Below are 22,674 nucleotides of genomic sequence, written 5' to 3'. Positions count from 1 at the left end.
CTTGATTTTCTTGGAGAGAAGGCCCATGAAGGGTTTCTTCATCTCCCTATACCTATTGATATCTTTCTTGATCTTATCCACCTCTGTGTGGACTAATTCCTTTTCCTTCCAAGGGAAATATTATTCTCAAACCTTCGGTGTCGCTATGGGCTCTCCTCTCTCTCCTGTCCTTGCTAATCTTTACATGGAATACTTCGAGACTGTTCTTCTTCCTACCATCGATGTGCGCCCTTCACTCTGGCTCCGCTATGTGGATGACATCTTTGCTCTGTGGCCTCATGACTCCAGTCTCTTCCAACCTTTTCTTGAAGCTCTTAATAATCTTGCCCCTTCCATTAAGTTTAAAGGTGAATGGGAATCTAATTCCTTGCTTCCTTTCCTTGATGTCCGTGTCCACCGCTCACATACAGGTTTTTCCTTTTCCATTTACCGCAAACCTATGCACAATGGCATGTACATTCACTATTTTTCCTATCATGCTTCCCGTCAAGAAAAGTGTTATCTCCCTCTTTCTCCATGCCCTCCGCATCTGTGATCCTCAGTTCCTTCCAGCAGAAATTTCCACTCTTCATAATTCATTTTCCCGTCTTGGCTATCCTTCCCATTTCATAGACTCTGCCCTCTCATGTGCTAAACGTAATTTCTTCTCTCCCAAACTCTCTATTCTTGGGAACTCTTCTGTCCTCTGTCTTCCCTACATTTCCGGTCTTTCTAATCTCAACAATTCTCTCCGTCCCTTAGACATCAAGCTTACTTTCCGCCAGACTAACACTCTTCACACTAATCTCGTTCATACCTCTCCCTCTACAGATGTTCCTGGTGTCTACTCTATTTCTTGCTCCTCCTGTCCTCTTCAATACTTTGGAGAAACTGGTCGATCTCTTTCTGACAGACTTAGGAAGCACAAAAATAGTGTTAGGCTTGCCGACACTAATAATGCTCTTTTTTATCACGTCAGAGATCACAGCCATGCTATTGACTGGTCTTCTGCTAAAACTGTCTTCCTTACTTCCAACTTTAACAGTCGCCGTCTGGTTGAATCCTCCCTAATCCACAACTTTCCTTGTATGAACCTTAGCCCTGGCTTTGTCTCTGTAGATGCCTTCCTCTCCCACAACATTGTAAAATGCTCCAAACTTCAGAACACCCGTGACTTAACCTGATTCCTCCTTTATCTTCTTCTCCCTCTTTCCCTTTTTCTTTTCCCTTCTGGGTTGTCTGTCTTTCTTCTGTCTTGTGTTTCTGTTCCTTCATTATCTATTTCATTACTGCCCCTTCCCCCCACCTCTGTTCTTGCTCTCCCTCTGTGGGCACCTAGCTCCCTTGCAGTGCTCCCCTTTCTTTGTATCTGACTGGTTCCTCCTCCTCTTTAATTCCCCACCACCACTACTACTACTACTACCACTACTACTACTACTACTACCACTACTACTACCACCACCACTACCTCTTCCTGCCTATATATACCCGTCCTGCTCCACTTCCCAGTGTGACTTTGTAAATGGTCCAAGTCGGACCGAAACGTCGTCGTAAGCTCCTCTCTTCTATGTGCGGGTTATTTGTGTATACATTCCCTTCTTTGCCTCCATAGATAGCATTCTTTGTCTCCACAAATACCTCAATGCACCATTCACCTTTCTTCCTTCATCAATTCTATGATTAACCTCATCACTCAAACTCATCCACTGACAAGTCTACTCCCAAATATCTGAAAACATTCACTTCTTCCATACTCCCTCTCTCCAATGTGATATCCAATTTTTCTTTATCTAAATCATTTGATACCCTCTTATCTATGTTCACTATCAACTTTCTATCTTTACAGACCCTCCCAAACTCATCTACTAACCTTTGCAACTTTAGAATCTCCCATAAGCACAGTATCATCAGCACAAAGTAACTCAACTCCCATTTTGTACTTGATTCCATATAATTTAATCTCACTCCTCTCCCCAACACCCTACCATTTTCTTCTTTTACAACCCCATCTATAAATATATTAAACCACGGTGACATTACACATACCTGTCTAAGACCTACTTTAACCAGGAAGTAATCTCCCTCTCTCCTACATAATAAAACTGTTACTAAGCCCAGCAATGCCTGTTGTGCATTAGTCTGGTTTTATGAAACAAATTCTGTATTCATTCCTAAACTAAAAAACCTCTCTAGTGCCATATACCTGTGATCAATTTTGAGGGCTTTTCTACCCTACCACCCTGGCCTTTGGCCAAGCTTCCTTGTTGAGTGAATATTAGTGGCCTAACCCACAGCCATTACAGTCTGGTTGATCCGGCACTTGGCAAAGGTAGAGAACTGGTTTCCTCTTGATTTCCACATTTATCAGTGCCTGGTAAATGGGAAGCAATCAGGTATGACATTATTATTATTAGGTTAGTATCAGGTATGACAGAAAAGATATTCAAAAGCCCTTCACTGCCAAAATAACACTAAAAGTGGACATGCAGGAAGACTTATTTAAAATCAACTACTTGCTAAATCTTAACTTTACTTTGAAAACAAAATTCCTTCAACTGAGAACACTAAACTTTGTTAGTTTCCAAATATATCTTAAGAGAGCATAGGTAGCGGAGAAACAAATTTTTATGGGGATTTATTCTTTTATGAGAACTTTATAATAAGTATTTCGCTCCAATATTTAATGCCCTGTCCAAATTACTGCAAAAAACTCACTGCTACAAACGTCACCAAACACGACTACCATAAATTACCATTAAAAAGTTAATTACTGTGTGTTTGAACCTGTGCATCCAACATTTAAAACCAATGGGTTTCATCTAGGCAGGCCTTTATACAGTATAAAATTTTTTAATTTTAACCTATAATTAATGGCTAGACATGGCATTTATTAGGCAATAAAACTTTTGAATATTTTTTATAAACAGTTATAAAACATATTTATTGCATAATGGAAGAGGAATTACAAGTCACACCCGCTTTCCTCAATATTTTTTTTTTTTTTTTTTACAGAGCACAGAAATCATACTCTCACAGTTACCTCAAATTCATCACAAAAACCGAACACCTATGTTAAGTCATTGACTACTAATGTGTAAATTTTACATAAAAAAAAATCCTATTTGCATTTGTTTTTGTCAATGTCGTTTGCATATTTTACTGTGTGTAAAAGTATTTTTTTTAGGAAACATTTATACCAATATCAAATATTTCATAAATTGAGATGAAGAAAACATTGTGAGAAAGCATAAAACACACAATTCACTTAATACAGGAAATTATTCTTGGCACTAAGCAAAACTAGTTGTCTTTAAAAGAAAATGTATGAAATCATTTTCACAATTGCACTTGCACTTAATCCCTGATGATGATGCAAGACAAAAAAAAAAAAAAAAAAAAAAAAATCATTCTGACAGCCCTCAGTTCTACATTGCTTTGGGGTACTAATTTCAACGAACTTCAACTGCATTTGTTCAAATGCTTGTATTCCACCCCACTAACTCCAAATATACTGGTTTGGCCACTTAACTCAGTAGAGTGGATCCTCTCCTTCCACACAAGCAATAATCAAATTTGGCAACCCATAGGAAAGGGCAACACATAAAATTACTTCACTGGGCTGACACACATTGTGCTTGCTGTTGAGCGATATCTGAGCAAGTAAAACTTTGCTCATTTTATATAAGTACGACCCTGCCGATACAAAGTCGAATGTGCTGGTTAGCCACGTAACCAATTATGAGAACCTGACCTCATCATCACCATGGAAGTCCAAGGAAGGCTCAGGTCAAAATCTCATGCAAAGGCTGACTACTGGTACTTAGGTATGAAGAGCCACTGAAAAGTTAGGATGCCACCCAAACAATTCAGACATGAGCAACAAGTGGGCTTAAGCCCAAGGATTTGTACAGCAGGTTCCTCTGAAACTGATCTACTTGATTTCTGTACAAATGGTGAGATGGGCAGAAACCTGGTGATGCTGGGGCCAGGGAGACAGTTTAAAGGTCCATTTCAAACTGGTCACCTTCAGCATGCTCTGAAAAAAATACAGAAATACTATTACAACACTTAAAAAATCTACCCTATCCACAGCCTCGTATACAGAAAGTTATGAGCTCTCATGACTTAAGAAATCGTAATGACACGATTGCAAATAAACCATACCCCCGGCCGGGATTGAACCCGCGGTCATAGAGTCTCAAAACTCCAGCCCGTCGGGTTCAACCCCGGCCGGGGGTATGGTTTATTTGCAATCGTGTCATTACGATTTCTTAAGTCATGTTGACGGCAGTGAAGGGACTTGAGCTAGAGTTCGTCACGGCCACGCTAGCTGGAGATTCGTCTGTAAAAACTTGCATTTGTGGTCACAGAGGTGCCTGTGCTAACTTTCCTATGGTGTAGAAATATACCTAGTTGGATGAATCTTATTGTGGCTAGCTGGTCTAGTGGCTAGCGCGACGGGCTGGAGTTTTGAGACTCTATGACCGCGGGTTCAATCCCGGCCGGGGGTATGGTTTATTTGCAATCGTGTCATTACGATTTCTTAAGTCATGTTGACGGCAGTGAAGGGACTTGAGCTAGAGTTCGTCACGGCCACGCTAGCTGGAGATTCGTCTGTAAAAACTTGCATTTGTGGTCACAGAGGTGCCTGTGCTAACTTTCCTATGGTGTAGAAATATACCTAGTTGGATGAATCTTATTGTGGCTAGCTGGTCTAGTGGCTAGCGCGACGGGCTGGAGTTTTGAGACTCTATGACCGCGGGTTCAATCCCGGCCGGGGGTATGGTTTATGAGCTCTCGCTTCACATGGTGAGAGTCCGGGTTTAATTCCCGGTGAGGGTTGAAACATTGGGCATATTTCCTTACACCGGTTGTCTATGTTCACCCATCAGTATAAAATGGGTACCTGAGTGTTAGTTGACTGGTGTGGGTTGCATCCCAGGACAAAATTTACCTAATTTGCCTGAAATATTCTGCATAACAAGCAGTTTTCTATGTAGCAGTATGTCATTTATGTCAGTTAGGCCTCTATACCTTGTACATATACTTGTAGAAACAGAGATCTGTATTATTCTTTCTTCTTTTAACAAACTGGCCGTATCCCACTGAGGCAGGGTGACCCAAAAAGAAAAACAAAAGTTTCTCTTTTTAACTTTAGTAATGCATACAGGAGAAGGGGTTACTAGCCCCTTGCTCCCGGCATTTTAGTTGCCTCTCATGACACGCATAGCTTACAGAGGAAGAATTCTGTTCCACTTCCCCATGGAGATAAAAAGAAATAAACAAGAACAAAAACTAGTAAGAAAATACAAGAAAACCCAGAGGAGTGTGTGTATATATATGCTTGTACATGCTTGTGTAGTGTGACCTAAGTGTAAGTAGCAAGACGTACCTGAAATCTTGCATGTTTACAAGACAGAAGAGAGACCAGCAATCCTACCACCAAGTAAAACAATTACAGGCTTTCGTTTTACACTCACTTGGCAGGATGGTAGTACCTCCCTGGACGGCTGCTGTCTACCAGCCTACCATCTAGGATTATTATTATTATTATTATTAAGTGTAAATTTAAGAGTAAACTAGGGTACCTTTGATATACCTTTGAAGAGTTTCGAGAGTTTATCTACACTCTGAGCCCGGCCATGGGCCAGGCTCGCCTGGTGCTTGCCTGGTCAACCAGGCAGTTGCTGATGGAGGCCCACTGCCCCACATATCCATCACAGCCTGGTTGATCTGGCACCTGGTGAAGATACTTGTCCAGTTTCCTCTTGAAGGCTTCTACACTTATTCCAGCTGTGTTTCTGATATCTTCTGGTAAGATGTTGAATAGTCTAGGACCCCAGATGTTGATACAGTGTTTCCTAATTGTTCCCACCGCACCCCTACTCCTCACTGGGTTCATTTTACACTTCCATATCTCTCACTCCAGTATGTTGTCATGGCAGAGTGCAGATTTGGGACCAGGTCCTCGAGTACTCTTCAGGTATATATTATCACGTATCTCTCTCTCTCTCTTCTGCTCCAATGAGTACATCTTCAAGACTTGAAGGCATTTGGTTACCGGCTAACTCGGCTATTGGCGGGTTTTTCGGCGCCCAGTTATCGGCCGTTCGCTCGGTTATCGGCCATTTTGGACGCATCCATCCACCAGCTGGGGCAGCTTGCGTATCAGATTGGATTTGTCTATCGGTGGCTGAGGAAGCTTCTGCTCATACATCCAAACATTTCGCTTGTTTACCATTGTTTTTAGTGGTTTTTCTTGCAGTGCAACTGTGAAATAAGTAAAGATGGCCCCAAAGAAAGTTCCTAGTAAAGTTCCTGTGGTAAAGAAAGTGAGAAACACCATGGAATTTAAGAGTGAAGTGATAGAATAGTTTGAGAATGGTATGGTGATGGAACTTGCCAGGATGTACAGCAAGAATAAAACAACAATTACATCCATCCTGGCAAGGAAAGAACAAATCAAAGATGCTAATGTTGCAAAAGGAGTAACTTTTCTAACTAAACAAAGGCCGCCAATAATGGAAGAGATGGAAAAGTTGTTATTATTGTGGATTAAGGAAAAAGAATTAGTGGGAGACAGTGTTGTGGAGTTGATCATTTGTGAGAAGGCAAAGCAGTTGCATGAGGATCTTGCAAAGAAAATGCCTGGAACAAGTGCTGCAGTTTGTGAATTTAGGGCCAGCAAAGGATGGTTTGATGGATTTAAGATGCATAGTGGCATACACAGTGCTGTAAGGTATGGTGAGGTTGCAAGTTCTGACAAATGTGCAGCTGAAAATTATGTTCCCACTTCAGGGAAATCTTAGAGATGCCAGAAACAGAGCACTCTGGACAGTTATTTTGTGAGACAGGGGACCAGTGACTCTCAAGCTGGTCCTAGTGGCAATAAAAGACAGAAGGGAAGTAACCCCCAGAGAAGGCTTTATGGAAGGGGATTCCCCTTCCAAATACTAACTCCTCCCTCTTTCCTCCTCCCTGTCTTCCAGAAGCCAGCATTAGGCTTCAATAAAGGTATGTAATACTTACATAATTAAAAAAATTATTTTTTTTTTGTGAATATTTTTGTTTGGAACGGATTAATTGTATTTCCATTAATTCTTATGGGAAATATTAATTCGGTTATCGGCCATTTCGGTTATTGGCCATTTCGGTTATTGGCCGACCTTCTGGAATGGATTACGGCCGATAACCGGGAGTCCACTGTACAGTATGAAAATCTCATTTTGCTTTACTACAGCAATTAAATGTCCAGAATATTTATTTATTTATTTATTTTTTATTTGGACATGATACATAGTTGTACAAAGAAATATAGTGATTGGATGTACATGCCAAAAGCCCCTTGTATGCAGAGCATTATGGGCAGGCTTAAAAATATATTTAAAATATAGTATACACAATACTGTACAGTTCACACTGTGCCAGTACAAGCCCAGTGTCAACATAACCAAACCACTTGGCATGAACAAGAATTATTAAATTACAATATAACACCAAGTTTACACAAGCCTGGCAAATGTGAATTCGACATGCTATTGAAAAAGTGCAACCAACTATGCTAGGAAAAAGCCCTGATCATACAACCTATAAATTGTAAGCAGATCAGCACAGAACAGAGAAGGGATGAAAAGATACCAAAATTTTTGCTGATATCAATACTGATACTGTACTGTACTCAAGATTTAGGCCAATACTGACATTGATATTTTTTCAATATATGTATTTTTTTATTTTTAAAATTATGATGTCTTTGCTCAGTATATAAAGAAATTCTTATTTCTCAGTATGTATTAAATAACCCTGGAGGTATAAATGTTAAATAACTTAATTTCTATTAGATGCTAACATTATTACTCATTACAGACACCCTTGCAATGCCTACAAAAAAAATCTGAATTACATATTTAGTAACCTGATGAAGATAATCAGAAATAAATTACAAAAATAAATGAATAATTTTTATTTATACTAAACATCAAACTAAAACATACAATACTTTTGTAATACTGTTTATTTAAAGCTTAAATAAAAAAAACACATCTTGAGCACTTTAAAAAAATATAAATTGTAATAACTGTTATTCACATTCTGAACTAAAATTTTAGTTCAGAACTTGAATAACAGCCTCCTGAATTAACTGACATTATCATTATATGTACTACACTATTTCTTAAACTATAGAGAAACACATTAAAAATAAAAGAAATTAATAAACAATATACGTACAATAATCTACACCTGGATTATACCTGTAGAGAATTTTGGGGGTCAATGCCCCTGCAGCCAGGTCTGTGACCAGGCCTCAGCACTATGCACTAACATTAAAAATTCTCAAGCTGAAGCAGAGGATCATCAATATCTCCCCATTTTCAGAAGTTAATCTATTCCAATGAGGAGAGTGGATGTTCTCTACTCCAGTGGTGAACAATCTTTCACTCTCTACTGAGAAGGGGGATGAAAACTCATTTACTAGCTAGGTTTACCAGAGATGGGAGAACTAGCATAATTTTTTCCACCATTCTAGTGAATTTCCAGCTTAGGCAATAATGCTACTGCCATACACTTGCCTATACAGTGGACCCTCGCCTCACGATGGCATTGCATAACGTTAAATCCGCCTAGCGATACATTTTACCGCAAAAATTTTGCCTCGCCTAGCACTAAAAAACTCGCTCAACGCGATTCGTCCGAGACGCGTCCACGTGCGGCCTAAGCCAGCCTCACTTGTTCCGTGGGTGGCAGTGTTTACAAGCCAGCCTCCGCGGTCACATCCAAGCATACAATCGGAATATTTCATATCACAGCATTTTTAGTGATTTCACCTGCAAAATAAGTGACCATGGGCCCCAAGAAAGCTTCTAGTGCCAACCCTGTGGTAAAAAGGGTGAGAAATACTATCGTACCACAGTCAGCCGCTGCTGCACCACAGTCAGCCGCTGCTGCACCACAGTCAGCCGCTGCTGCACCACAGTCAGCCGCTGCTGCACCACAGTCAGCCGCTGCTGCACCACAGTCAGCCGCTGCTGCACCACAGTCAGCCGCTGCTGCACCACAGTCAGCCGCTGCTGCACCACAGTCAGCCGCTGCTGCACCACAGTCAGCCGCTGCTGCACCACAGTCAGCCGCTGCTGCACCACAGTCAGCCGCTGCTGCACCACAGTCAGCCGCTGCTGCACCACAGTCAGCCGCTGCTGCACCACAGTCAGCCGCTGCTGCACCACAGTCAGCCGCTGCTGCACCACAGTCAGCCGCTGCTGCACCACAGTCAGCCGCTGCTGCACCACAGTCAGCCGCTGCTGCACCACAGTCAGCCGCTGCTGCACCACAGTCAGCCGCTGCTGCACCACAGTCAGCCGCTGCTGCACCACAGTCAGCCGCTGCTGCACCACAGTCAGCCGCTGCTGCACCACAGTCAGCCGCTGCTGCACCACAGTCAGCCGCTGCTGCACCACAGTCAGCCGCTGCTGCACCACAGTCAGCCGCTGCTGCACCACAGTCAGCCGCTGCTGCACCACAGTCAGCCGCTGCTGCACCACAGTCAGCCGCTGCTGCACCACAGTCAGCCGCTGCTGCACCACAGTCAGCCGCTGCTGCACCACAGTCAGCCGCTGCTGCACCACAGTCAGCCGCTGCTGCACCACAGTCAGCCGCTGCTGCACCACAGTCAGCCGCTGCTGCACCACAGTCAGCCGCTGCTGCACCACAGTCAGCCGCTGCTGCACCACAGTCAGCCGCTGCTGCACCACAGTCAGCCGCTGCTGCACCACAGTCAGCCGCTGCTGCACCACAGTCAGCCGCTGCTGCACCACAGTCAGCCGCTGCTGCACCACAGTCAGCCGCTGCTGCACCACAGTCAGCCGCTGCTGCACCACAGTCAGCCGCTGCTGCACCACAGTCAGCCGCTGCTGCACCACAGTCAGCCGCTGCTGCACCACAGTCAGCCGCTGCTGCACCACAGTCAGCCGCTGCTGCACCACAGTCAGCCGCTGCTGCACCACAGTCAGCCGCTGCTGCACCACAGTCAGCCGCTGCTGCACCACAGTCAGCCGCTGCTGCACCACAGTCAGCCGCTGCTGCACCACAGTCAGCTGCTGCTGCACCACAGTCAGCTGTTGCTGTTGCTGCATCACCATCAGCTGTATTACTCGAAGATGTGGAGTGTGTGTTGTTGGTACGGCTTAACATGAAACAATTACCGAGAAACGATTAACCCCAGAGGGTTAGCCACCCAGGATAACCCAAGAAAGTCAGTGCATCATCAAGGACTGTAACTTATTTCCATTGGGGTCCTTAATCTTGTCCCCCAGGACCCACAACAGTTGACTAACAACAAGGTGAACAGGAAAAAATGCCTGGAACTAGTGCTCATATTGGTGAGGTTAGTGGGGAGGATGTGGAAGAGTTGGTGGAGGAGGACAATGAAGAACTAGCCACTGATGAGCTGCTAGATCATCAACAGCAAGAGGCCACACCTGAGGAAACTGCTTCGGAGGAGGGGAGAGAGAAATTGAAGAAGTTGCCTACTTCAAAGATTAAGGAAATGTGTGCAATGTGGCTTAAAGTGCAAACCTTTTTTGCTGAAAATCACCCTGACACAGCTATTGCAAGCCGTGCTGGTGACTATTACACTGACAATTTTGTGAAACACTTTAGGAAAGTCATAAAGGAACGAGAGGTACAGGCCTCTATGGACAGATATGTTGTGCGACAGAGGTCCAGTGACTCTGAAGCTGGTCCTAGTGGCATTAAAAGAAGAAGGGAAGTAACCCCGGAAAAGGACTTGCTACCTCAAGTCCTAATGGAAGGGGATTCCCCTTCTAAACACTAAGACCATCCACACTCTCCCCTCCTCCCATCCCATCAATCATCACCAGATCTTCAATAAAGGTAAGTGTCATGTATTGTACATCTCTTCTTTAGTTTGTGTGTATTAAAATTAATATTTCACATGGTAAAAATTTTTTTTTTCATACTTTGGGGTGTCTTGCACGGATTAATTTGATTTCCATTATTTCTTATGGGGAAAATTAATTCGCCTAACGATAATTTCGCCTAACATTGAGCTCTCAGGAACGGATTAATATCGTTAGGCGAGGGTCCACTGTATTTGTTTTCATGTATGTGGTAATACAAATACCAACACAATTGTTTTAGGATGCTGCTTTTTTTGTGATTTGGAAAAGGATCCTGAGGCAGATGTTTGTGTTGTGCTGTTGGTGGTCACATTTTTTTATTTTTTTGTTTCTGTGCAACTTGTATAACCAAGTATGGACAACTCTGTTTATGTAAGTGATAGCCACACCTGAATGACAAAAACTTAGTCAGATGTTACAGGTACTGTGAAAAAGGTCTATGATTATAGCATAGCTGTAATAGGGAAGAGTCTCACAGTTACTAAGAGGAGAGAAAAAAAAAAGATACGTATACAGTAGTGCAGTACTCAAGTTGAACGGTGAACACCTTACCAGTCTTCTCCGGTTCCTCTGCAATAGTTCCATTTTCCCTATGGACAACAGCATCATCCTTGGTAGTTACTCCAGGTATCACTGGTAAGTTCTTTGGAGGAGTCCTGGCCAATGGAGAGTTCCGCATTTGCAGCAAGAAGTTTCGTTCATAGATGATTCTTGTACCTAAAAGTTAATTTTCATTACTATTATCGTCTTTTATGCATTTTCAACATGTTCATTAAATACAATTACTGCAATAAGCAAATTAACTGCCCAAAAATAGTGCATTACAGCATGATGATACACAGAATACAGTACAAGTGATCAACTAATTGCATTTTATATTTGGGGCAATGAAGTACAGTGGAACCCCGAGTTTCGGCCGCCCTGAGTATCAGCCGCTTCAAGGTTTGACCGCTTTTTTGACCAAATTTTGTCCTGAGTTTCGGCCACTGCCCCGGGTTTTGACCGGCATACCAGACCTGTCCACCTGCCTGCCCTTGCATGCCTCTCTCTGCAGGCATGATGAGCCAGTCTAGCGTTGTTTATCCTTGAGTGAACATTACCCTGCGGTCTCATCCTGCCAGCCAGCCAGGCAGCCATCCATTCAGCCAGCCAGGCAGCCATCCATTCAGCCAGCCAGGCAGCCATCCATTCAGCCAGCCAGGCAGCCATCCATTCAGCCAGCCAGGCAGCCATCCATTCAGCCAGCCAGGCAGCCATCCATTCAGCCATCCATTCAGCCAGCCAGGCAGCCATCCATTCAGCCAGCCAGGTAGCCATCCATTCAGCCAGCCATCCATTCAGCCAGCCAGGCAGCCATCCAGCCAGCCATCCAGCCAGCCAGCCAAGCAGCCAGCCAGGCAAACGAGCGGCTGAAAAATTTGTGCATGAATTTAAGGGGCACATAGAAACTGAAAAATTCAAACCCCAACAAGTGTTTAATTGTGATGAAACACACCTGTTTTGGAAGGAAATGCCAAAGAGGACCTACATTACTCAGGAGGAAAAGGCACTGCCAGGACACAAGACTATGAAAGACAAGCTAACTCTTTTGTTCTGTGCTAATGCTAGTGGGGATTTTAAAGTGAAGTCTTTACTAGTGTATCCCTCAGAAAATCCCGGTGTGTTTAAGAAAAACAATGTCATCAAGAATAAATTGCGTCTTGTGGAAAACAAATAATAAGGCATGAGTCACAAGGCAAATTTTCAGAGTGGGTCTATGAAGTGTTTGGCTCCAGTGTGAAAAAATACCTCCTGGAAAATAAGTTGCCACTCAAGTGCCTCCTGGTAATGGACAATGCTCCTGCTCATCCTCCAAACTTGAAAGACCTATTGTCTAGGTACTTCAGTTTTATAACAGTGAAGTTCTTGCCTCCTAACACCACTCCTCTCCTCCAGGCCATGGATCAGCAGGTCATTTCTAACTTCAAAAAACTCTACACCAAAGCAGTGTTTGAAAGGTGCTTTGAAGTGACCTCAGACACTCAGTTGACCCTAAGAGAGTTCTGGAGGAAGCACTTCAGTATCCTCCATTGCATAAGCCTTATAGGTAAGGCTTGGGAGGGAGTGACTTCCAGGACTTTGAACTCTGCCTGGAGATAATTGTGGCCACAATGCGTCGTCCAGAGGGATTTTGAAGTTTGAGGCTGACCCTGACCCTGCTGACCCTCTGCCTATTGTGAACTGTATTGTGGCATTGAGCAAGTCCATGGGGTTGGAGGTGAGTGGCAAGGATGTGGAAGAGTTGGTGGACGACCATAGGGAAGAGCTAACCTCTACAGAGCTGCAAGAGCTTCATCTGGAACAGCAACAGGCCACAGCTGAGGAATTTGCTTCAGAGGAAGAGGAGGAAGTGAAGGAGGTGCCTTCTTCATTGATTAAGAAGATTTGTGCAAAGTGGAATGACGTGCAAAGTTTTGCCGAGAAGTATTACCCTGAGCAAGCTGAAACAAGCCATCTCTGCAACAAGTTCAGTGACAGAACCATCTCCCATCCTAGGGAAATCTTAAAGAGACTAGAAACAAAGCACTCTTGACAGTTATTTTGTGTGACAGGGGTCCGGTGACTCTCAAGCTGGTCCTAGTGGCATTAAAAGACAAAGAAGGGAAGTAACCCCAGAGAGGGCTTTGATACCTCAAGTCCTTATGGATGGGGATTCTCCTTCCAAACAATAAGTCCTCCCTCTCTCCTCCTCCCTATCTTCCAGATGCCAGTAAGTCTCTTCAATAAAGGTAAGTACATATACATACAAATGTTATTTTAAATGTTAATTTAAATTTTAATTTATCTATTGTATACTATATGTATTTATCTATGTTGTGTGTATGTAAAACTATAGTTATTCTTTAAAAAATGTATTTTTTTTTGTGAATATTTTTGTGGGTCTGGAATGAATTAACTGTATTTACATTATTTCTCATGGGAAATACTGCTTCGCCTTTCGGCTGCTTCGAGTTCAGGCCTAGCTCCTGGAACAGATTACGACAAACTCGGGGTTCCACTGTACAGTACAGTGGACCCCCGCATACCGGACGCCTTGCATAACGGACAATCCGCATACCGGACGCTTTGATCGCTAAAATTTTGCCTCGCATACCGCCCAAAAACCCGCTCAGCGCCCTTCGTCCGAGACGCGTCCAATGTGCGGCCTGAGCCACGCTCACATGTTCCGCCGGTGGCATTGTTTACCAGCCAGCCTCCGCGGTAACATCCAAGCATACAATCGGAACATTTCGTATTATTACGGTGTTTTTGGTGATTTTTTTCTGGAAAATAAGTGACCATGGGCCCCAAGAAAGCTTCTAGTGCCAACCCTACAGCAATAAGGGTGAGAATTACTATGGAGATGAAGAAAAAGATCATTGATAAGTATGAAAGTGGAGTGCGTGTCTCCGAGCTGGCCAGGTTGTATAATGAACCCCAATCAACCATCGCTACTATTGGTGGTACAGCTGCTGCTGCTGCTGCTGCTGTAGCATCGTCTGCTGCTGCTGCACTGTCAGCTGCTGCTGCACTGTCAGCTGCTGCTGCTGTACCACCGTCAGCTGCTCCTGCTGCTGTAGTACCGTCTGCTGCTGCTGTAGCATCGTCTGCTGCTGCTGTAACATCGTCAGTTGCTGCTGTAGCATCGTCTGCTGCTGCTGTAGCATCGTCTGCTGCTGCTGTAGCATCGTCTGTTGCTGCTGTACCACCGTCAGCTGCTGCTGCTGCTGTAGCATCTGCTGCTGCTGTAACATCGTCAGTTGCTGCTGTAGCATCGTCTGCTGCTGCTGTAGCATCGTCTGTTGCTGCTGTACCACCGTCAGCTGCTGCTGCTGCTGTAGCACCGTTGTTGGTGTGGCTTATTGAGAATACCAAGAAACAATTAACCCCAGAGGGTTAGCCACCCAGGATAGCCCAAAAAAGTCAGTGTCATCGAAGACTGTCTAACTTATTTCCATTGGGGTCCTTAATCTTGTCTCCCAGGATGCAACCCACACCAGTCGACTAACACCCAGGTGAACAGGGAAAATGCCTGGAACTAGTGCTCATATTGGTGAATTTAGAGCCAGCAAAGGTTGGTTTGAGAGATTTAAGAATCGTAGTGACATACACAGTGTGATAAGGCCTGTTCTGGAAGAAAATACCAAACAGGACCTACAGTACTCAGGAAGAAAAGGCACTCCCAGGACACAGTGTCTCATCAGTCATTGCTGCATCTTCAATAAAGGTAAGTGTCATTTATTCTTCATTTAGTAGAGTAGTACATGCACAATATATATTGTGCATGTACTACTCTACTATTGTGCATGTATCCTTCTCGTTGTGTGTAGCAAAATGTATATTTCATGTGGTAAAATTTTTTTTTTCATACTTTTGGGTGTCTTGCATGGATTAATTTGATTTCCATTATTTCTTATGGGGAAAATTCATTCGCATACCAAACATTTCGCATAACAGCCAGCCCTCTTGCACGGATTAAGGTCGCTATGCGGGGGTCCACTGTACTGTACACTGACATAATACATTACCCTGTACTGCAGTGTATATCAAAGTGATCTGCAGAGACTAAACTACTGTCCAGACGATCGAGGTAAGGGCAATAAGTCTGCCCTCCACTGTTTACGGTCACACTACCGGCATGAAGCAATGAGTGTGAAAATAAATATGCCGTACCATACAGAAAAATGTGCATGCAGATTTAATAGGAAAGGAAGGATCCAAAGTATGAACTTAATACTATAGTTTTTTCAGATAAACTATGCCCCTGGTGAGGGACACTGATTCAAGAAACTGGATCTAACCTTGCCTTCCTTGGATCAAACTTCATTTCCTCTATTCCCTAGGTGCTATATCACTCCTACAAGTTGGGCACTTACTCTTAATAAAAATTTACTAGTCAGCTGTCCCAGTATGTATTGATACAGCAACATTATGATTAACAATATTTTCTGTTCATTTTTGTCTCAACTTCCAACTGTAACTTAACATTAATCATGATTCCCAAGAGGACAATGAAGAAAATATACAGCAATGTTAAATCCAAAAAGGAGATACTGTCTATATATTATGTTTACCTGGAGTTTACCTAGAGAGTTCCGGGGGTCAACGCCCCCGCGGCCCGGTCTGTGACCAGGCCTCCTGGTGGATCAGAGCCTGATCAACCAGACTGTTACTGTTGGCTGCACACAAACCAACGTACAAGCCACAGCCCAGCTGGTCAGGTACTGACTTTAGGTGCTTGTCCAGTGCCAGCTTGAAGACTGCCAGGGGTCTGTTGGTAATCCCCCTTATGTATGCTGGGAGGCAGTTGAACAGTCTCAGGCCCCTGACACTTATTGTATGGTCTCTTAACATGCTAGTGGCACCCCTGCTTTTCATTGGGGGGATGTTGCATCGTCTGCCAAGTCTTTTGCTTTCGTAGTGAGTGATTTTCATGTGCAAGTTCGGTACTAGTCCCTCAAGGATATTCTGGGTGTATATAATCGTGTATCTCGCCCGCCTGCATTCCAGGGAATACAGGTTCAGGAACCTTAAGCGCTCCCAATAATTGAGGTGTTTTATCTCCGTTATGCGCGCCGTGAAGGTTCTCTGTACATTTTCTAGGTCAGCAATTTCACCTGCCTTGAAAGGTGCTGTTAGTGTGCAGCAACATTCCAGCCTAGATAGAACAAGTGACCTGAAGAGTGTCATCATGGGCTTGGCATCCCTAGTTTTGAAGGTTCTCATTATCCAACCTGTCATTTTTCTAGCAGATGCAATTGATACAATGTTATGGTCCTTGAAGGTGAGATCCTCCGACATGATCACTCCCAGGTCTTTGACGGTGTTTCGCTCAATTTTGTGGCCAGAATTTGTTTTGTACTCTGATGAAGATTTAATTTCCTAGTGTTTACCATATCTGAGTAATTGAAATTTCTCATCGTTGAACTTCATATTGTTTTCTGCGGCCCACTGAAAGATTTGGTTGATGTCCGCCTGGAGCCTTGCAGTGTCTGCAATGGAAGACACTGTCATGCAGATTCGGGTGTCATCTGCAAAGGAAGACACGATACTGTGGCTGACATCCTTGTCTATGTCAGATATGAGGATGAGGAACAAGATGGGAGCGAGTACTGTGCCTTGTGGAACAGAGTACAGAAATAGAGTACAGGAAGACCTTAAAGGGAATACTATACAGCACTAAGATTGCTTCTCTCTCTACACAAGTGCAGCTGTTTATTCATCAAGGATCTAGATTCAATTCTGGCACTAGTGGAAACACTGGGCATGTTTCTTCATGCCTGTTGCTCCTGTTCACCTAGTAGGCAAGTGTTGAGCGACTGTTGTGGGCTGCACCTTGGAGAAGAGGATCAAAGAACCCCCTACAGCTTTAAAATAAGGCACAGTGATTGGTCATAATGGGTATCCTTAGGCTCAAATCTGAGTGGCCCTGGTCCAAGTCCAGCACAAGTGGCAATACTGAATATGTTTCCCTACACCTGTTGCTTCTGTTCACCTAGCAGTCAGTAGGTACCTGTCAGCCAACTGTTGTAGGGTACATCCAAAGGAAGAGGATCAGAAGACCTCAGTGGAAATAAGCCTAAGTGGCTTATTTCCCACCCCAAACTTCACCATGTGCTGCTGCCTTGCACACAAACCCCCCCCACCCTCACAATGCAAGCAGACCCCCCCCCCAGTGAGGGTCCTATAACCCTCTGAAAATCCTGCCTCCCACCATTTCCCATATAAGTCCCTATTTCTGCACATCGTTCTATAGAATGTTACTGCCAGAACCCTCTTCTGCACACCCCACTCCCCCCACCCCCTCATACTCCATATGTAAACAAAATCCACAATTACATACAACTCCCTCGACCTCCCCCCCCCACATCTAAGCTAAGTGCCCGCAGCACAGACAGCCTTCTCCCCCTGACCCACCCCACCACCCGACTAATCCATTCTCTAATGCCACCAACCCCTCTCAAAAATATACTACATGGAATGTTTCCTCCCCCACATATCCCACATCACCCCCCCTCCACCACCCATTTATCCCTCAGTACCATATCTGTTGGCAAAATACCATGCAGGAACCGGTACACCACCTCATGGACCCTGGGACGGAGCCTCATCTTACTGAAACGAAGCCAAATGTTGCCTCAATCGTACACAGGGAAGATCCCCTCCACTGGCGCTACTACCTTACCCACTAGCAGTCCATACAAAACCCCCACTCTGAGTTTCCCTGGCTCCTGAGCCAGCGCCATTGCTCTCAACACCATCTCACACTCCCGCAACTCCGCATCCCCATACAAACGCCATAACACATCATGCACCCGGCCCATCTGTCCCCCACGGAATCCCCCAACTCGCATCACCTCCCACCTAATAAAAACACATTTAACTCGCTAATGCAGGTCCAGTAGTCCCAACCCACTCGCCTCGCTGGCAACGTCACCACCTCTCGTCGCATCTAATCACACCTCGAGCCCCATAAGAATCTGAAAACCCTGTTAAGGGGTGCATGGCAGCCACATACCATATTTTGCTGAACAGCAGGGCATTCACCACAATTACACGCTGTAAAGGGGTTAAAAGATACGAACGCAACGTCCCCAAGCATTTCTCTATCCTATATACACCTGGAAAATCCTAGAGAGATTAGTACCAAACTTAAACACAAAAATCACTCTCTACGAATGCAAACTCGGCAGACGATGCAACATCCCCCAATGAAAAGCAGGGGTGTCACTAGCACGTTAAGAGACAACACAATAAGTGTCAGGGGCCCAAGACTGTTCAACTGCCTCCCAGCATACATAAGGGGGATTACCAATAGACCCCTGACTGTCTTCAAGCAGGCACTGGACAAGCACCTGAAGTCGGTACTTGACCAGCTGGGCTGTGGTTCATATGTTGGATTGCTTGCAGCCAGCAGTTACAGCCTGGGTTATCAGGCCCTGATCCACCATGAGGCCTGGTCACAGACCGGGCTGCAGGGGCATTGACCCCCAGAACTCTCTCTATGTAATTCCACCATATCATAGGCCCCTTCCAATCCAACGCCAACAAACCCCTCCCGTCCCCCCTCCAGTTTCACTACAAACCCCTGAAGGACCACATGCCCCATCACCATCAACCTACCCGGCAGGCCAAATTGGCTTTGCGACAACCCCATCGATGACACGTTTCATTTGATTCCCCAATACCTTCGCAAACAGTTTATAATTAGCACACAACGATATGTAACGATAGTCCTAAAGGGAACGTTGCTGTGACCCCTTCGGCACCAGCACCACCACTGCCATGGCCTGCAGCTCACCCAACTTACCCCCCCCCCCTTCATCACATTCATCAACCAAACTAAAAAGTCCCACAGCAGCTCCCAATGCTGAATGTTAAATTCACATAGCAGGCCATCCAAGCTTGGCGCATTACCCATACTCATCTCCATCAGTGCCTGCCAGATTTCCCCCTCTTCAATGGCTCCCCCCAGCGCAGCGCGATCGCACCCCCCCAAGTTTACACGGCACTCACCCACACGCCTCTTCCAAATCCTCCCACACCACGCCACAACTTTTCCAATATTCCCCATACCACTTGTCCACATATGCACTCATACCCTCTGTCGCTCGCAGAACCTGACCCTCCCGATAACCCTCCACTGGACTGTGCACCTCTAACTGCAAGATGGTGGTGGCCTGCTTCCTCTGCTGCTGGCCATGCAGCACACATGCAGATGGCCATACCACGGGCGGGATTGAACCTGCGGTCAGTCTTAAAACTCCAGACCGTTACGTTAGCCACTGGACCAGCTAGCCACAATAAGATTCGTCCAATTAAGTATATTTCTACACCATAGGAAGGTTAGCATAGGCACCACTGTGACCACAAATGCAAGTTTTTACAGACGAATCTCCAGCTAGCGTGGCCATGATGAACTCTAGCTCAAGTCCCCTCAATGCCGTCAACATGACTCATGGCCACGCTAGCTTGCATTTGTGGTCACAGTGGTGCCTATGCTAACCTTCCTATGGTGTAGAAATATACCTAGTTGGACGAATCTTATTGTGGCTAGCTGGTCCAGTGGCTAATGCGACGGTCTGGAGTTTTGAGACTCTCTGACCGAGGTTTCAATCCAGCCCGTGGTATGGTTTGTTTGCAATCGTGTCATTACGATTTTGTGAGTCATGCAGATGGCCTATCACCCCATAAAACTTCTTCCACACCTGCCTGCACCCGTACTGCCTCAAACCTCTCATCCTGTAACTCCCAGATCGTCCCCTTCAATGCTTCAATTTCCTCCATCGGGCAAACTCCCGTGGCACCTCCCCTGGCCATAAAAGCTCCTTAACCTAGCCTCTAAGTAGTTGGTCAGACCCAAACGCAGTTGGTTAATCCTTTTCCCCACTCGCACATAAAACTTGTGGATCATTTCCTTTGCCATCCTGTCCGACCGACCTACCACATCCTCAACCTCCTGCCCCTCATCACCGAGCCTTTCCCATACCGTCACAAAACCCCCCCAGCCCCTCATCCTCGAGAACCCATGTGTTCAACTTCCAATAACCTGCTTGTCCCCTCACCAGCAACGCCCACCCCACCTTCGCCACGACAGCCTGATGATCCAAATACGCCACCTTGACAGTGTGGAGAGTGTCACCCTCCTGCACAAAAGTATGCACCACCTCCCACGAACCACCACTAAACGCATCCCACAATTGAACATCTCTAAAAAGTTTCCCTAAGACGTTTGAAAAGTGACTAGCCCCCCTCAGTGCCACATCAGCCCTCCATATAACAGTTCCAATCGCCACAGACAGCAATGTACGAATGCCGTCTTCACCCACACATCACTCGGCAGAAGCATACATGCACACAAATGATACAGGCTCATCCATCCACCCACAGAGCCCGCCCCCTCACCCCAGGCTTTCCTCCCAGATCAAGACCCCCACACCCCCTTTCAAGCGGCCAGAGTGTGAGGCAAACACCCTATATCCCTGTACCTCCAACAGACTGCTATCTTTAGAATTATGTCCAGAAGGAACACCACGTCCACTCTATGCTGCTACAAAAAGGCCCTAAACCTTTCACACTTAGCACGCACACACAAACCATTGGCATTTACTATAGTCATACACCTGAAGCCGGCATAGGCTTTCTTCCCCTCGCTGCCCCGCCACACCCTTCACCTGACCCAAGGGACCCACGACCACCTGTGCCTCTCTTACCAGGCACATCACTGGCCCCTCCCCTGCACCACCTGCCGCTGCGGCTTGCCACTGCTCACACTGCAGACCACGTCTATCAAAGCCTTCTTTCCTGGCCGCTGGACAGGCATCAACACATCGTTGGAATCCAAGGTCGCCGCAGCCCTCTTCCTCGTCACGACCTCCTCCTCCATACTTGGATCTAGCGATTCCTCCCAATGCACCTCCACCATCTGCTGGGAGCTCCCCTCCGCAGTCGGGAACATTGATTGCAATGCCAACTCCAGCACCTCGGCTAGTTCCACTTCTGTAGCATCCACTGGGGTCTCCCCACACTGGCCCCGCCACCACCTCGTCCGCTGTCATTTCCGCTTCCTCGCTCCACAAAACCCAACGCTCACTTCCTTCCCGGCCCTCCAGAGCTATCACTGGGACAGGGACGGGGTCCCCTATATGGGCAGGGCCGGATTACCGCATAGGCAAACTAGGCATTTGCCTAGGGCCCCGCGCATTTGGGGGCCCTGTGGTCCAAGGGGTTCAGGGGCTCATCCAAGACTGCGCGCATGGTGCAAGTGCAAAGGGGTCCCTACCTAAAAAGTTCAAGTGTTTGGAGAGTAAAATTGATTTTTAAAAATTAATCAAAACAAAAATAAATAATGAAATAAAATAAAACAAAAATAAATAAACCTAACCATAGATGGCAACACTCAACACGCCTTTGTTTACATCAGAACAGCTGTGTTTTCCCGCTAATGGGCGAGTATGGGAGATTCCTCTCCAATTTTCTGTAGTAATTACACGTTATCTAGACTTGTACTGTGACAAATTAACTGAAGTGTTGTTGATAGACATTGATGTGTATGGATACATGTTTGTTTTCGCCTCTAAATGTTAAGGGAGGTACCTGATAGGGTTACTTGACTAGTAAAGACGCATTTTTGGTAAAAATACTATAACGAAAAACCTAAAAACGCAAACTGACTTCCGTTTGTAGGTTTTAAAAGCACTTTGTCCTGTCTTTAAGTCTTTATCATTTCAATAACAGATCTCAATTGATTGATGTTCTACATCACTTCCATCGCAAATGCTTAGTTTTCAAGTTGCGACGGAAGTGATGTAGAACATCAATTAATTTACTACATATTTCCCCAGAAACACATAAGCCACATCAGAAAATCGTTGGTTGGGTGAAACTGAAAATTGTCCCTGCATTCTTTAATTCTCATGTCCTTATCTATGGTGGTAGGCCATATATCATGCAAAACAATGATTAGTTTAGTTATGAAAATGGTAATATAAATACCATTGTGCATTGTTCTTGGACTCAGTATGATTTCTGTTTAAGTAAATTGGAGATCAAGGAGGATGAATTAGTAAAATATTCATAGCCCAAATAACTAACCTAATCTATGGTAAAAGTTCTGTATATGACTCCTTTCTGGTAACGTTTTGAATTTTTAGATGCGCAGCCAGAGGAAAGGGGGCTACAAGGGCCATATCTCCCCAATTGACAGAAAAAAAAATTAATAATTAAAAAATTAATAATAATTGATAATGAAAAATTTGTA

At 45.0% G+C, this 22,674-nt stretch overlaps 1 protein-coding gene across 1 annotated transcript in view; it reads right to left on the bottom strand.

Moving 5' to 3' along the window:
* Positions 1 to 2,601: 2,601 nt before the first annotated feature.
* Positions 2,602 to 22,674, bottom strand: part of Thor (eukaryotic translation initiation factor 4E binding protein thor) — a 35,250-nt gene continuing 15,177 nt past the window's right edge. The window contains exons 2-3 of the mRNA XM_053796925.1: positions 11,448 to 11,612; positions 2,602 to 4,015 (exon numbers count right to left, since the gene is read on the bottom strand). Coding sequence (XP_053652900.1) covers positions 3,978 to 4,015; positions 11,448 to 11,612 — 203 coding nt within the window. The 3' untranslated portion in view covers positions 2,602 to 3,977. The remainder of the gene's footprint in view (positions 4,016 to 11,447; positions 11,613 to 22,674) is intronic.

This window comes from Cherax quadricarinatus, chromosome 79, assembly GCF_038502225.1.
Source record: "Cherax quadricarinatus isolate ZL_2023a chromosome 79, ASM3850222v1, whole genome shotgun sequence".
Classification (NCBI taxonomy): domain Eukaryota; kingdom Metazoa; phylum Arthropoda; class Malacostraca; order Decapoda; family Parastacidae; genus Cherax; species Cherax quadricarinatus.
The sequence above is the reverse complement of the archived record's forward strand: the minus strand, read 5'-3'. Positions and strand labels throughout refer to the sequence as shown.